At 37.7% G+C, this 16,786-nt stretch overlaps 1 protein-coding gene across 1 annotated transcript in view; it reads left to right on the forward strand.

The window, feature by feature from the left end:
• ST8SIA6 (ST8 alpha-N-acetyl-neuraminide alpha-2,8-sialyltransferase 6) overlaps window positions 1–11,620 on the forward strand; it is a 132,427-nt gene extending 120,807 nt beyond the window's left edge. Inside the window, exons 5-8 of the mRNA XM_036843271.1 lie at window positions 2,459–2,603; window positions 6,026–6,138; window positions 8,576–8,668; window positions 9,914–11,620. Coding sequence (XP_036699166.1) covers window positions 2,459–2,603; window positions 6,026–6,138; window positions 8,576–8,668; window positions 9,914–10,382 — 820 coding nt within the window. The 3' untranslated portion in view covers window positions 10,383–11,620. The remainder of the gene's footprint in view (window positions 1–2,458; window positions 2,604–6,025; window positions 6,139–8,575; window positions 8,669–9,913) is intronic.
• The last annotated feature ends 5,166 nt before the right edge of the window (window positions 11,621–16,786 follow it).

Below are 16,786 nucleotides of genomic sequence, written 5' to 3' on the forward strand. Positions count from 1 at the left end.
CGTTGCTGCGTGCAGGCTTTCTCTAGTTGCGGCGAGCAGGGGCTACTCTTCCTTGTGGTGCGCGGGCTTCTCATTGCTGTGGCTTCTCTTGTTGCGGAGCATGGGCTCTAGGCGTGCAGGCTTCAGTAGTTGTGGCACGCGGGCTCAGTAGTTGTGGCTTGCGGGCTGTAGAGCGCAGGCTCAGTAGTTGTGGCTCGTGGGCTCTAGAGCACAGGCTCAGTAGTTGTGGTGCACGGGCTTAGTTGCTCCGCGGCATGTGGGATCTTCCCGGACCAGGGCTTGAACCTGTGTCCCCTGCATTGGCAGGCAGATTCTAAACCCCTGCGCCACCAGGGAAACCCTGCTTAGTGGTTTTTTTGTGTGATGCAATATTCTTTCAAGCACCAAATATACTTAGAGAAATTAAGTTACTTGTAAAAGGTAAATGAGAATCTATTCCATTGCCTTTCTCAACATGCCGCATAAAAGAGACATTTAAAATTATAAACGCATAAGGATTTCTGAGTTTGCAATATGTCACATGAATTGTTATGAAATTAAATTTATAATTACAAATACTTAGTGTCATATTTTTGACTACACATCATTTCATTTTCAATTTTTTCTTTTGTTGGTCTCCATGAGCTATTAGAAATGGTAGGTTCTGAAATGCAAAGAGAAATAATAAGCAGGTGATAGAATTCAAGTAAGAATGTACTATTTTAATAATATCAGCTAACTGATACGAACTAATTTGAAAATCTTGATTTTTAGGGTACAAATAATATCACAGCACTGACTTTTCATACCCTGAGAATTACTGGCATTCACGAAGACTGGAATATAATTCAAAATGACTATGACAGATTAGAGCATTGTATTCTTTCAAAAGAACCAAATTCAGTAGGAACATATATAAAAGTATACCCTTCAGGACCAAAAACCAGTAAAAAAAAAATATGCGATGGGAAAGGGCCAGTTCAGAATTTAGGGTATCAGTACTGACCACAGTCAGCTCTGTCTGCTGAATAGTCACTGTTCCTTGTGCTATGGTGGGGTCCAACTTTAATAAATATTTTTAAGTAAAATGGAGAAATTAGTAAAGGTTTAAAGATGAACAAGGTGACATTAATGCAAAAACTGGTCTTATGGAGAAAATCTGAGAGAAGAGGCAATTCTCTAAATGCTTCAGAATTGAAAAGGTTCAAGTTTTGCTTGATGATTACCATTTTCAATTACGTGAAGTGTTTTTTTATGGAGAGATTCTATGAAAAACTAACCAGGGAGGTGGATTTAAGTGAAGAGAGTTCAGTTGTGCAAATCAGAGAGTCTCTTGACTTCAGGGTTGATTAAGCTGTGGAATAATTATCAAGAGACGCTACGGAGTCTACATCCCCGGAGAATTACATAAGCAAAATATAAATTCTGAGTGGTTCTGGATTCACCTGCCAGAGGTTGGGGGCAAATTCCGACAACCCCTGGCAGAACCTTTCTGGGTCTGCATTCTGACAATAAGGTTTCACTCCATAGGAATAGTTTCAAAATATAGCTCAGTACTAAATTACACTTTTCTGGGCTTTCTGTAAAGAATGGCAGCTTTAAATTCATGTCATTTAAAAATTCACTCTATTAAAGTACAGCAGTGTAGATATGGTTAGCAGTACTGTATTGCATACTTGAAATTTGCTAAGAGGGTAAATCTCAAGTATTCTTACTATAAAAAAAAGAAGAAAAAGGAAAAAGATAACTATGCGAGGTGATGGACATGTTGATTAGCTTGGTTATGGTGATGATTGCACAGTATGTATGCATATTAAACCATGAACATAAACAATTTGTATTTGTGAATTTTTTTTTTTTTTGGCCGCACCATGAGGCTTGTGGGATCTTAGTTCCCCGACCAGGGATCGAACCCCAGACCCCCTGTTAGGAAGCGCAGAGTCCTAACCACAGGACCGCCAGGGAATTCCCCATACGTATTTGTGAATTACACCTCAGTGAAGCTCAAAAAAAATCACTGTATTGAATGATGCTTCTTTTCATTGAACTTGTCTCATAATAAATGATTACATATTGCTTTGGTGATGATTTGTGACACTGGTCTTAATTTAGTTTCTGTACTGTTTAATAAAATAATTAGAAGGTATTCTGTCATTTTCTCTTTGTTGTTACAACATTATCATGAGAAAGAAGTCTTTGTATTTAAACCATTATATAATCAGTATTTCCTATGGGTGACTTGGTCCCTACCTGAGTGTAAGTACGTTAATGTTCTTTGCTATTTAATCCTACCACAGCACTCTTGCACCATCCAGTGACAGTTAGAATGGAATGAGATAAAAATGTCATCTTTGCGAATGAGGTATCTTCTCTCTGAAAGTCAGTATGGCAAAATCCTCTCCTGCGTTTTCCATCGTCGTCTCTATTTTGGGTTTCTTAATCTTATTCCTTGACTCACTTTTATCCTTATCCTTCGCAGAGTGAAACTTGCTTCGTGTTGTGATGCCGTTCAAAACTTCATTGTTTCTCAAAATAACACTCCCGTCGGGACTAACATGAGTTACGAGGTGGAAAGTAAAAGTGAAATCCAAATCAGAGAGAACATTTTTGATATGTTGCCAGTGGTGAGTGAGAATTTCTTGTGGTTTGTGTCACCATTTAAGGTGAATGTTGGCTCAGATTAAGATATAAGAATGGAGCAGTTAATTCATTAAAATGCCACACTGTTGTGTTGTGTAAGATATGTATGGCAGTCCCTTTTCAGAAGGCAGTTTTGAATACTTGTGGCTCTGCGGGGAATGGTATTTATATCTTAAATGATAAGCTCTTCCAGCCCTTGAGTCTTCATGACTCATCCTTGAATGAGATGAGGTACTTGGGCTTTCTGCATAGTAATTACCAGGGCTTGGGAAGATGACCATTTTTCACCTGCAATAAGACTCCTCCAGTTGTCAGTTTCAGTGACTAAATCAATTCCTTCACAAAGAACTGTAGGTTTATGTGGCTAATCTTTGGGAAGTAAATACATAAGAATTTGCGGTCCATAAACATAACCTCCACAAGACAGGGATTTTTATCTATTGTGTTCTTATGTATCCCAAGCTCCTAGAACATTCCCCAGTGCACAGATGCATTCATTACATATTTGTTATTTAAACTAATGAGTAATGATACTGTATCATTACAATATAAATCCAAACTTGGGGGGAATTTTTCTCCTGAAAATATCCCACTGCTGATGAACTACACTCTCAGGCATCTTTTTATGATTTGATGAAAAGCAATTAGGCCAAGTCAGTGGTCAAAATGGGATCGCTTTATATCTGCAGTTTACCAACTGTAGAATATTCACTTCTTATAATTAATTCCATTTTGCTGGACCTTTGACTTGTTTCAACTATTTTATTGTCATGTAAGTTGTTCCAATTTTTTTTTTAATATTACAATTCAAAGGAAGTATAATTTTCTGGGAATGAACGAAAAATCAATATAAAAGGTTAGTGAAAAAATATCGCACATTTTACGGAAGGGAACGGGGACCAAAAAAATAACTCATACGGCATTCTGAAAATCCCCTCGTGATGCACTGAAATTACCAATAGCTGAAAAGATAGCAACTAAAGAATATTTATATCCCTTATCAGGGAAGACCTTGGGGAGTTCCACAGAGAGCAACTCTTTCACCCTTGCCATTTTTGCTAGTGTTCTCCTTGCTTTAGGCTGGTCAGAACAGAGGAGCTGCAGGTATTTCTTTGCTTCTGATTGGCACCTTGAAAAGAATAACTTAGCATAGGCTTGATAGTTCTGGATGCAATTAACAGCATCCATTTTCCAGATTAATACTGACTTTTTAAAACTAGGGGGAGGAAATTCTGAAGTTAATACGGTAACAGCTGCAAAGCGAGGTCACTTTTCTGTGTTTCTTCAACATTCCCTTCCACAGACACAGCATCCGAGGCTGCTCCCCACACCCCAACCCTGCTCTGTTCTGTGGGGCACACAGCGAGCAGATCACAATAGATGCTTTGGACGAAATGTTGTGAAGTCACTTACTCCAAAGCTTTGCTAAGTTACTTGAAAAGAAAACCACGAAGCTGGTTTTCAACCAGAGTTAGCAACAAGCAGGCAGTTGAGTCGCCCAGATTTGTGTTTCCTTAGGAGCCTTATTTTAAGGAACGTTGAAATTGTCATTTATTTGAACTCTTACTGAACGTAAGATAACAAAGCATATGGATTTTTTCCTCCCAGTTGACCAAGAAACCAGAGAAAAATGTTCATTATTTTGAGTGCTTAATTGGAGATATGTTCCCCTCAGTAATCTTTTCTATTGTACCATAAAGAGCCTATTTGCATTCTGCCCTGTCTGTAAAATTCAGAATTTACTGTGGTATCGGTTAGTAAACACGGTCTGAAAACATCTTGCGCTAGAAGTTCAGTGACTTGAAGGAGCCCAGAGTCTGTGGGAACCATTCATTAAAGAGCCAGTCACTCTGCTGGGCGTCACATCTGTGCAAGGAAATAAGGCACATCCTTCAGTTAACCTTTCACCCCTTGAATGACAGACAGCACCTGTATAATGTGTCGTGGTTAAGACCATGGACTCTGAACCAGACTGCCTGGGTTTGAATCCCAGCTCTGCTGCTTTCTAGCCCTTCCTTAAACTCATGCCTCCATTTTCCCATCTGTAAAATACTCACAAGGTTGTTGGATGGATTCCATGTGTTAACAAGTTACGACCTGGGAAAGTGCTTCTCGCACCAGAAGCACAGTATGATTTTTCGTTTTTATGGACAAATGCAGACGTGCTGAAAGAGAGTTCTCGTCACTCAATTGGCTTCTCCCAATGCAGATTCAGGAGCACAACGGGAGTCAGGGTGATTCAGGATCTGTTGGGCAGCTCAGAACCACGCCGGTCCTGGGGCGTTGCCAGTGGGGCTGGTACACGGGGCGGGAGGGTGCCCTGATTCGTAGCAGTGTAAATATCCCCATCGTGGCGATTGTAATTTACCAGTGGTTTCACAATCGGCTGACAAAATTCCTGAATATTTACCAGTTGGTGCCCATAAGCTGGTACAGCTGGGTTCCAACATGGCACCAGGGGTTGCACCCAGGTGGCCATTGGGCCAGTCGTCACCCATCGAAAAGCAGTGATCCTCTGGGCGAGGTCTGCAGTAGAAGAGGGGGGAAATGAAAAGTAATAAACATGCTCTCTGCCCCTGAGGACCTACACTCACATTCTGGAGACAAAGCAGGTGAATCAGGACTTCATCATTGCGGAACTCTGAGCTGACACCCTTGCTGCTGGTTAAGGTCACATCATTACTTCCGGAAAAGTGACCAGCAAAGGCAAAGTACACTGTCAAATTGAAAAGTTATGTTTCAGACCACGGAGCATTTGGTAAAAGTGGGAAGTCTTTTGGGGTCGGCCAGTTGGGTCCTTGGAGGAAACAAAAATGATTCCGGCCTTAGAAATGAATTTGAAACAAGTCAGCACAGAGTTACTGGGCCTCCCTGAAGCACCGTGGCTGATCATTTACAGAGATCGCAGGCATAAATCTCGTGTCATCACTGAGCCGGAAGGTCTAACTATTTAAGAAGCACAGAGAACTTTCACTAAATTATCTATTAATTTTCTTGCCAAGAATAGAGAATTTAATGCTACTTTGGAATTGCTTTTTCTATTTTTGGCTGAAAATGGTCCTGTTTGTCGGAAAGGCCCATGTGGGATTTTGCCTTCCTCAATTTATTTACTTAATTATGTGATGTAATATACATTAAAGTACATTTTAAGAACAAGTGTATTATATTTTGTATTATTACATTATGTTTGTCTATGATATGCTATATATTCCTCTCAAGAGAAATGAAACAGGTTTACAGGATTTTTTTATGATGTCATAAGTTGATTAACATGCTGTGGTATTGCTTCTTGTTCTTTTTCTTTCCTTAGCATGTGTAAAAATTAAGCTACTTGAATTAAGCTGATGATGTTTATGGTTCTAAAACTAAAGCTATTTTATGGCAGTTTTTCCCTTTCTCCTGATAGTCTCAGCCTTTTGTGGGGTACCCCTACAATCAGTGTGCGGTGGTTGGAAATGGGGGGATTCTGCATCAGTCTCTCTGCGGAGCCGAAATCGATAAATCCGACTTTGTTTTTAGGTAAGCTCTGTCAGATTGGTTTCTTTGACATCCAAGATGAGCTGGATATTTTAAATGAATAGGCTAAAGATGCTCTGTGTAAATTTTGACCTTTGAACTCTGTTGCTTAAGCCTACAGTTTATCTAGTGTGTTTCCAAAAGTGTTAAATGAATCATGAGTTCCTCTGACTGTTACTATGGTCACTTAACTTTCCAGAAACCCCGCATGAAATCATAGTCAAAGAGGGTCTTCACTGCAGGACTTGTCAGAGCCTTCAGTATATTAAGGATACTTTTTTTTTTTTTTTTTTAAACAGAGCATTTCAAGAACACTTTGTTCTCAGGTAATACTTGTGAAAATGCTGACTTAGATATTGTATAGCCGTACAACGTTGTCGTTTATTTAGGTTTCTGGCCTGAAATTTTTAAAAAATATGCAGCTTCTAAATTCTGATCTTTTAAAATGTTTATATCTCAATACAAGCTAGCTTGCCAAAACAGAAACAAAAGTGGTTTCTCTGTGTGTCTGAACTAATAAGACAAGCCACAGAGCATCTCCACTTTCAGAATATTATGGAAAGAGGATTCATCCCTGTGAGGGTGGATTTCAATTGAAATGCACCTTTTTATAAAGTCAGTTGAAATCCGTTTCTTCCTATTTCAGGAGCACCGATTGCATACATCAGAGGAGATCCTTTGATCTTTATTGATTTAATGCTGCCCATTTTAGCACATGAAAAAGAAACACGATTCTGAATCAGTAGCTCCCCCTCACTTTAATCTCATTTAGAATTTTATGCTGAAGATAATGACAGAACAACAGACCTGGCAGTCCAACCATTATTGAATGTGTTGCTCATGATGAATGTGAAAATGGCCAATACCTGCATGATTTAGCTATTTTGTTAAAGTACTCAGTATGGAAAAACCATAAGGAAGATAAATAATTCTTTTTGTAATAGACTTTTTTATAGACTGAAAATTCCCAAAACATCTGGGGTGAATATTATGCCTAAACATCCATTTTACTTTATAGCAGATATAAGAAATACAAGTTTAGGTTTAACAAGCAGGAAAAAAAAAACCCAAAAACAAAAAACTCAACAGCTACTTAATTTATAACTCTAAAATAAATAGGTATATTTCTAGATTCTGCATTTGTTGATGCCAGCTATTTTTCTGAATATAGAGTTCCTTTTGAAGTTAGCCTTCCAAACTGAAAGGTCAAATTGGGGCTGTACATGGTTGGTGGCATTAAAATTTATTTAATTCTTAAGCCTTTATCTATTTTGGTTGTACATGTTTCATAGTTTATAAAACCATCTGGAAGCTGATTATCATTTTTTTTTTTTTTTTTTTTAGAAGATTGGAAGCTGTCAGTTAAGTGTGTAAGGAGCAAAAATAGGCGCTGAGTGGCTTTACTGTACTGTGTATATACAATACCCAATATTTCCCCTAGGGGTCTCCAATGATACCATATTGGAAATCATCTTTGAGTCTTCAAAAGAATATGAGACTGTTCTAGAAAGTAGATTTGTTACAGGAAGCCCACTAATGAAGACATTTCTGTGGCCTATTATCTAAATTAATATTTATTTTTCCCAAGGTGCCATATTTGTTTTCTGATGTATCTTTTTTATCAGTGAGAGAAGTACGTGTTTCATTTATTCATATATTTCATAGAGCATGGAATAGAATATTTCAACCTCATCTTACAGAACACATCAAGTTTAAACAGCCTTCCTCAGAGATGCTCCCTTTGTATATATAGCTTTAAAGAAATGGTCTACTTGAAATTCTGTAAATGATACTTTCTCTTTTCTGTGTGACAAGAATATACTTACTCAAAATTACAATTCTTAATTTGTTTTCCAATTTAAAAGGAAAATAGTACTCAAAAGAGGATGAGAACATCAATATGAAAACATCATTATAAGAACATTAAGGCTTTATTTATTAACAGCTTAATTTGGTGGAAAAACAGTCCATATGGGAATCAGGAAATTTTGATTTTTTTTATATAGCCTTTGCTTCTGACAGACACTATAACCTTAGTCGCAATGCCTCAATTTTTAAAAATCTGTAAATTGGTGATCATACCTCCGTGGGAATCTAATTAATATAAATAATAATTTTAATAAAAGGATCATGAACTCTTCAAAAGCTAGGCAAGGTGTAATTGTCATTTCTAGTTTTGTTACTTATAAAGGGCTTACATAATACTGAAAGCATTTATCAAATTCATTTATTTTATCCAATATTGAAATGCCAACTAAGAGTTCAGTACTTCTTAAACGGTTTTCGATGGAAATCAGATGAATTCTGAGGACCCTCTTAACAACAATAATTTTCTCCAATAAAATGAGAATGATCACGTGTATATGTGTGGATGTATGTGGATGTACTTTTTTTTTTTCACAAGTTATATTTTGAGAATAGTTTTCCTTCCAAATTTCAGGTGTAACCTCCCCCCAACCACAGGAAATGTTACCAGTGATGTTGGCACTAAAACCAACCTGGTGACGCTAAATCCCAGTATCATAAGACTAAGGTAAGTACCTCAAATTACATAACTGTTCAAGAACATTTTTCTCATTATTTAACCTGTTTCTTAGTCTGAGCACTAATCTTGTTGCTGAGACTGACTTCTAATACAGCTGGAATGGCTTTTTAGGAAAATATATAAGAATATATTGGTAATTTAGGTTGTGGCTCATAAGAGGTATGTCCAGTTGTACTTCTAATGTCATAAGCTGAATGTTGCTAATCCAATGAGAACTTTTTAAACAATAATGAAGTTCCTGTTTTAGATTTCCTTTCAGAATTTTAGTGTTACTCTTGTCTTGATAGCGCTTTCTTGAAAAAACTTAGTCTATTTAGAAGCTTCAGAGAGTAACCCTTAGGAGAACCTGGCAAAATCAAGTTTTCACTTCGGGCAGTTTATTACTAAAAAATAATTCCTGTATTTTATTTTCCACAATGTAACTACTACAAAATGTTGGCTGTTTAATAAAAATCCCATATATAGTTTTATTCAACTATTTTCATCTGAAGTGACTAATAATTGTTATTAGTAGAATACACCCCTCAAATAGTTCTAGTATAGCTTAAGAGAATATAAAATATTGTACCTGTCTCCCCAAGGCTTATTTTCTAAACACACGCAGTCATGCACACCAGTATATTTACTGAGGTATTATTTAAATTAAACACATAGAGCTATCACAATCCATGGAGGAAATTTAAGATGCTTGTGTGTGTGTGTGTGTGTGTGTGTATGTGTGTGTATGCATATAGATATTTTAGGCTTTCTAAAGGAAACTGTTATTTTATAATAACATGTATATACAAATGTACAGCTCAATGAATTTTTTTTAATGTACAGATATTTTAAGAGTGTGTTATGTTTGAGAAAACATTTCAGCATTATACATTTGGAAGGTAATTCATCATTAAAAAGCAACCTTAGGAAAAAATTACTGAGTTGGAAGATAAAATAATATAAAAAATGTATGTCCAGTAAGGGTATTGCCCCATAAGAAGGTAGAAATGAAAAAAAAAAAAAGGTAGAAATGAAAGCCTAGATATGCCAAGAAGGAGAAATGAAGACCTCACCCCTGATATTTACAAGATGCTTACTTAACATGAGTTTTCTCTGAGTCTGCAGTTTGTCTCTTTTATATACAGTGATATAAATGGTTCTGTTTTTTGGCCGATGGTGAATTCAGCCTCATGTTACCAAAACTGCTCCTTTGATGATTACTGTTAAAATCATGATGTTTTAAAAATTTGGCAGATATGGGAACTTAAAGGAAAAGAAAGCAATATTTCTGGAGGACGTTGCAACCTATGGAGATGCATTCGTCCTTCTGCCAGCATTTTCCTTCAGGGCCAACACTGCGGCCTCTTTTAAGGTATACTACACACTGAAGGAGTCTAAAGCAAGACAAAGAGTTTTATTTTTCCATCCCAAGTACCTGAAAAACCTTGCCCTCTTCTGGAGGACTAAAGGTGTGACCGAGTATCGTCTGTCCTCCGGCTTGATGATCACAAGTGTGGCAGTTGAACTGTGCGAGAACGTGAAACTCTATGGATTCTGGCCCTTCTCTAAAACTGGAGAGAACACACCTGTCAGCCATCACTACTACGATAACAAGTTACCTAAGCGCGGTTTCCATGAGATGCCCAAGGAGTACAGACAAATTCTCCAGCTTCACGTGAAAGGAATCCTCAGATTACAATTTAGCAAATGTGAAATAGCCTAAACCAGATGTCTTTAAACGGGAATCATGTTCACACAATGCAGTAGGTGAGTGTCAATGTTCCAAACACCGAAAGAGGGGGTTGTAGGGTGTCGTAGGAAGAGTCCCGAAATTTGGTTGGATCAAAGCTCTGGCACTAGGTTTGCAGTCTCAGCAACTCATTTCATTGTTCTGATCTTCAGTTCCCTTCCTGTAAAATGGGGACCATGATCTCTAACTCATATTAGGAGAATCTGATAATCTGTGAAAACTTTCCGCAAGTATTTAGCATGAGGTAGGGACTCCATGAATATCTCCTCGTTGATATTTTTAACAGCCATTTTCACCTTCACCAGACATAATAAAAAGGCAGGCTGTCTTGAAGACTCTTTCTGAAGAGAACAGCTGAACTGCCAGTGTCCACTGGAATTCTTTCTCTGGCAGGAGCCTCTATTATCCGTAATATCGTTCCCACCTTTCTTTCTGTCTTAAAGAGGGCATATAAGAAAACTGTGTAATTAAACAAGAAACCCGTGGTTATGCAGGAATGAACACCTTACGCCTCTAATTACATTCACTTGTGTCTTGAGCTGTGCTGATGTCGTGGTTGGATTTAGGCCAATCCTTTTCCTCCTTTATCTACATTTAAAAATCACTCTTTAATATATATATTAACTTCCTATCTCACTCTTAAGCCTTTTCCTCTCCCACTGACAGGATTTACTTCAAGGGCAAGAATAGTTACAATTCTACTTACCTTTTGTCTGTGGCGGTCACTCATACAATTTACTTTGCTAAGGTTGTTGAACAGCTGCTTCACGCTAGACCCTTTCCTAGGCTCCGCGAGAGGGGTATAAAAATGACTAAGTCCTGGGGACTTCCCTGGCAGTCCAGTGGTTAAGACTCCATGCTGCCACTGCAGTGGGCACGGGTTCGATCCCTGCTCGGGGACCTAAGATCCCACAAGCCGTGCGGTGCGGCCAAAAATTAAAAAATTAAAAAAAGACTAACTCACGCAGGAAGAAACAGATGTGGTGTTGTGAACAACGAAAGGGTGTGCTCAGTGTTCTCACAAAAGCTATGGGGAACAGAGGCAGGAATCATTCGGTCGATTTCAGTGGAGTCTATTTCAGAGAAGAGCTGGTTTCTGAATTAAGCCTAGAAAGGGAGTAAGGCTTTACCAAATGAAGAAGATTCTAGGTAGAGGGAATATGATGGGGAGAAGGCTGTCCCCTTGATTCTTTTTTTTTGGCTGAGTTGGGTCTTCGTTGCTATTTGCGGGCTTTCTCTAGTTGCGGTGAGCGGGGGCTACTCTTCGTTGCGGTGTGCGGGCTTCTCATTGCGGTGGCTTCTCTTGTTGCGGAGCACAGGCTCTAGGCGCGTGGGCTTCAGTAGTTGTGGCTCGCGGGCTCTAGAGTGCAGGCTCAGTAGTTGTGGCGCACGGGCTTAGTTGCTCCGCGGCATGTGGGATCTTCCCGGACCAGGGCTCGAACCCGTGTCCCCTGCATTGGCAGGCGAATTCTTAACCACTGCGCCACCAGGGAAGCCCTGTCCACTTGATTCTGATTCATGAAAACGAGGCTGTTTGAAGGTAAATCATGGTCTTTGCCCCAAGATCTGCCCCATGAGGGTAGGATATAGCACATGGTGGTGGTGGCTTAGGCCCACATCTGTGAAGTGGGAATAATACCAAGCTGATTGATTTCATAGGAAAGTTGTAAGAACTAAAGCACAGAGAAACTTAATCCTCATAAGGAAAAGTGTACATTTACATGAGAAATAAGACATCAATATAAAATAAAGCTTAAGGAGACATTGAATATTAGCATTTCGCAAAACTCCCTTACATCCTCATGATACATGTTAATACAGGTCATAAGTGCATCCATTGCATAAGGTATTTGACTTAAATAAGTAATTACGTGCACACTCTCGTGCTCGTCTTGGTACCAGCACGAGACGAGCAGAAATAGGAGCAGAGCAGACTGAGCAGCATGAAAAATTAATTACGAATATAATTCTGAATTCTTACCTTTGCCAGATTATTGTTCTATTCAGGGTTCACTTGTAGGAACACTCTGCTGTAAATTGTTTATTTTGATAAAGTACATTTTTAATTTGATTGTAGTTGCCATTTGTGATGCCATTCTTAATTTACATTTTCATTTGTTCTTCTATAGCAAATGAAACCTATTACTGCCATAAATTGATTGCAAAATTCATATGGAGATATTTTCTAAAAGGAACGTGCTTTTAGTTACCTAAAGTCTAATTCATTTTTCTTTCTTTGTGTAGTGACAAATAAATGACTGTTTTCTACTGCTTCTAATGGGTTTAATTAATTTCTGAAAATCTGCTCTCAGGATTGGTAATGTTTCTATCATGTTACTAGCAATGATTATGAAAAATAGATCAGAACACTCTAATATTTTATAGTTTAGTAAAATGTTTCCCTCAAAATGTTTTCTGCTGGGTAGAGACATAAACTTTTCTTTTTGATGACATGGGAAATACATGATTGATGAGTAAAAATAATAGAATACAGTGAAATAAATCATTAGATATACAATATGGAGACTTTATAAGTTATTTAATAAAGATTACATATGATTAGGACATTTAGAGCCTACTTAAGTTTTTCCCACGTAACTTCCCATTTTAACCTTGGATATTTTGTCTAGAGTATCAAAACATCAGTAAACTTTTCAGTGTCACTGATAAGGATTTCGGAAATATTCAAAATGGTGTGAGAGCAAGGAACATTGTCCTAATGATACCCGTGTTCCGGTTAAATGCCAGTAGAAAAACTTTTAAGTTGTGGAGAACATTTGTAGATCTTTTCCCATGGACACAACCAAAGTTGGTTTCTTGTTTAACATTTGTATTAATGTTTGTGTTGCCAGCCTCAAAGCATGTTGACGTTTTTACAACCATCCCAGCTAGGTTCACATTAGCCAAAAGCCTAGGTCGCAAAGAACACGTGCGCTCTTTCTATCTCTTTCCTGAGTTGAAATCACAAGAGCTTGCAGTTACCTGCCATTGCGTGAAACTCTCCTTCACCATCTGTAGTGTCCTCAGGGTTTCTTTATTGTGGAGAAATAAAGGGAGTGGGAGGATGGAGTTCATGTGACATTATCAAAATTCATGTTCTATTATATTTTAGAAAGCCAAAAAAAATTCTGTTTTGTAACAGAAGAACATTATTGGTGCATCACAATGGAACATGTGGACGGTCATCCTCCGCCAGAGAGGAAATGTTATAATGTAACCTATCAGCTATGTGAATTGGAACTAGTAAGTCACAGTTCTTTAGATCCAAACAAAAAGAGAAACTCTGAACTCCATCCTGTAGATTTAGAGATTAACCAAGTCTGACCATGACACTCAAGAAATCCCTGGGTGTAATGAGCACTGGTTAAATGTTGTTACATGGGTGGATTTGATCTTCTCCTCTTTAACTTCAAGTACATCTATAGGCATGGAAAATGGAAAGTCTGAGTACTGGTGCTAGCCAGTACTAAACTCTTAGTTAGGACTCCAGCTCGTGATACCACCCACCACCAGTTTCTAAGGGACATACTGGCTTGCTTGATTCCATTTTCTACTTGTTGTTTAGAATCAATGGGGCAATGTAAGTGAATAACAAGAATCCAAAATAGTTTCTATTGAAATCCAAGGGTAAGGCAGGAATATTTATTTAAGCATATAATAATGCTGTATGGCCCTGGGAAGGGCTCCATGAATAATTGCATGGAGTTAAGTTTTATACACTATAATAGTCCTTGAAGTCTCTGGTGCTTTTTCCTCCTAACAAAAGGCAAATGCAAATAGATCATGACTTTCACGAAGGAAGATTTCCTTCTGCATGTAAATTCCAACCCAGTGAATATTTGGGCACTCAGCCAGGTAATCAGCCAAGGACATTTTTTTGAGGACTTACTGTGTATAGAATACTGAAGTAAGCCATAAATCAGACCTGTTTGGGACAAGATTTTTCCTTGCTTACAAAAAATTTACCAGTTAAATACTATATCATGTCAAGCACCCTAAATCATTCCATGGATTTCCAAACGCTTTGGGAAAATTGGAAAGCTTTGTGGATAACAGGTCTGCTCACATTCTAAACAGCTAAGTGTGATGCAATATGTAGTATAGTTATGACATTAAAAGCATTTTATGTATGTAACATGACATGGAAACACATTGTTTTGCTACTAAACATTGAAGGAATTGCAGGAATTCACAGGAAATATCTGAAGCACTTGACCTAATAAGACTATTTCTTTCTTTATTCTTGGTTTTTAAAAATCCCTTTAGAGCCCCTGGGTGAGTTCAAGGTTTCCTACTTGCATGTGGCTTCAGAAGGCTGAATCCATAGTGAGCAGTTACCATTACCCTCCTGAAGATGGATGGCCAGGGATATTTTTCTTGCCCATCTCATCTGGGGCATCACCCTTCCAGGAGCATTCTTCTTTTTACCAAAAAAAGTGTGGTATATGATAGAGATGCATCACTTTATTTTATATAATGGAGAAAAGATCAACTCTTTAGCAGATGGTATTGCAACACTGGCTCATAATAGAGAAAAAAACAAATTCCTACATTGCACCATAGAACAAGTTGGACTCCAGGTAGATTAAAGAGTGATTAAAAGATGACTGCAAAGCTAATAGAACAAAATGTAGGTAAGGGGCTGTACCCCTTAAACATAACCCCCAAATAATGTCTTAATCAGGTTGAGAAATGATGGCTATGGCTACGTTAAAATGAAGAATTTTCTAGTCAGTGAACAACACCTTAAAGCTAATAGAGAGTGACAGACTAGAATAGCTTTTAGCAATGCATAAAATTAATGACATTATTATAGAAACATTCCCGGGAACTACAAATCAACAAATGAAAGACAGGAAACTCAATATAAAAATGAGCAAAGAATAAGAACGTGATCTACAAAGAGAAAAGCTGAGTAGCTAATAAGAATAGAAAGTGATGCTCAAACTTACTAATAGCTGAGAAATGAAAATTAAAATGAGATATATTATATTGCTAAGAATTCATAAGATTGTTAATTCCAAATGCCAGTAGAAGTATAAACTGATTCAACCATTTTGGAAAGCAGTCTCGAAGTACTGAGTTAGTAAAATTAATTATTTGGCCTATGGCCCAGCAATCCCACCTTCAGACCTATGTCCCAGAGAACTTCCTTTGTAGGTCCACAAGGAGACAAGATTTAAGATATTTATTTCATTATTGTTTGCGGTAGCAGGAAGTTGGTTACACAGGTACCCATCTCTAAGGGAGTCAATGAGGTAACTTTGATAAACACGTAGTATGGAATATATCAGTTAGAAGCAACTTACTGCATGTGTATAGAGCTAGGATAAGTCCTTAAAATACAGCAGAAAGGGGAAAATAAGAGCTATAGCACAATGCCATTGAAATATACGTTAAAGCATATATATATATACTTACATATACGCATGCGTACATGTGTACATACATACTAAAGGGCATATATTAAATATTAGAAGAGTGCCAATTTAGGAGGGGGTAATGGGAGTGGGTTTAGAGATAAAGGAATAAGTAAAGGGATAAAATGAATAATTCAAGAAAAGGATCTTGCAGGGACCGTAGCTACCAAGTATGCCATAAACGAAGAGCCTGGTTAACAACTCACAATCTGAAGCAAAATTAAAGTCAGGAGAGAATGAATAACATATGTTAATTTAAAAAGAGTAAAAGTTCTAAACTAACATCAAAACGGATTTCCTGTTTTGTTCCAAGAGGGAGAGGACAGACATCCTTTGGCAGAAAAATAATAGTGCTAAGGAGGTAGGTTTTACAGAAGGGGAGACACGGTACAAAGGAATAGGAGAAGAAAATACATACATGGAAGTGAACATTTGTATGGTGCCAACTATGAGGCACCATACTTTATGCTGAGTACTTTACATATGATATCATGTTTAACAAGACAAGCCTTTGACACATATTCTTATCCTCACATAACAAATAAATATACAAGATGAGACTCAAATAGGTAAGTAACTTTTGTACGGTTACATTCTAAGAGTAGCGCCAGCATTCAATCTCGTATGTCTGACTCTAAAGCCCTGTGTTCACTCATAAAGCCATCTTCACAATCAAGATGATATACACAACCATTATCCCAAAATTTTTCTTATGCTTTTTTTTTACTCAACATGCTAAATGTTACTCAACATTTTTTTACTCTCAATGCTAAGACTCACTCCTGTTGTTTGTGCGTCAATAGTGTATTTATTCCCCTATTTACTGAGTAGAAATCTATTATATGGATGTACCACGATTGGTTTATCCATTCACCCATTGAGATACATTTTAGTTGTCTCCAGTTTTTGGCTGTTACAAATACAGCTATCATGGACATTCATGCACAAGTCTTTGTG

This window comes from Balaenoptera musculus, chromosome 2 (assembly GCF_009873245.2).
Source record: "Balaenoptera musculus isolate JJ_BM4_2016_0621 chromosome 2, mBalMus1.pri.v3, whole genome shotgun sequence".
Taxonomy (NCBI): Eukaryota; Metazoa; Chordata; class Mammalia; order Artiodactyla; family Balaenopteridae; genus Balaenoptera; species Balaenoptera musculus.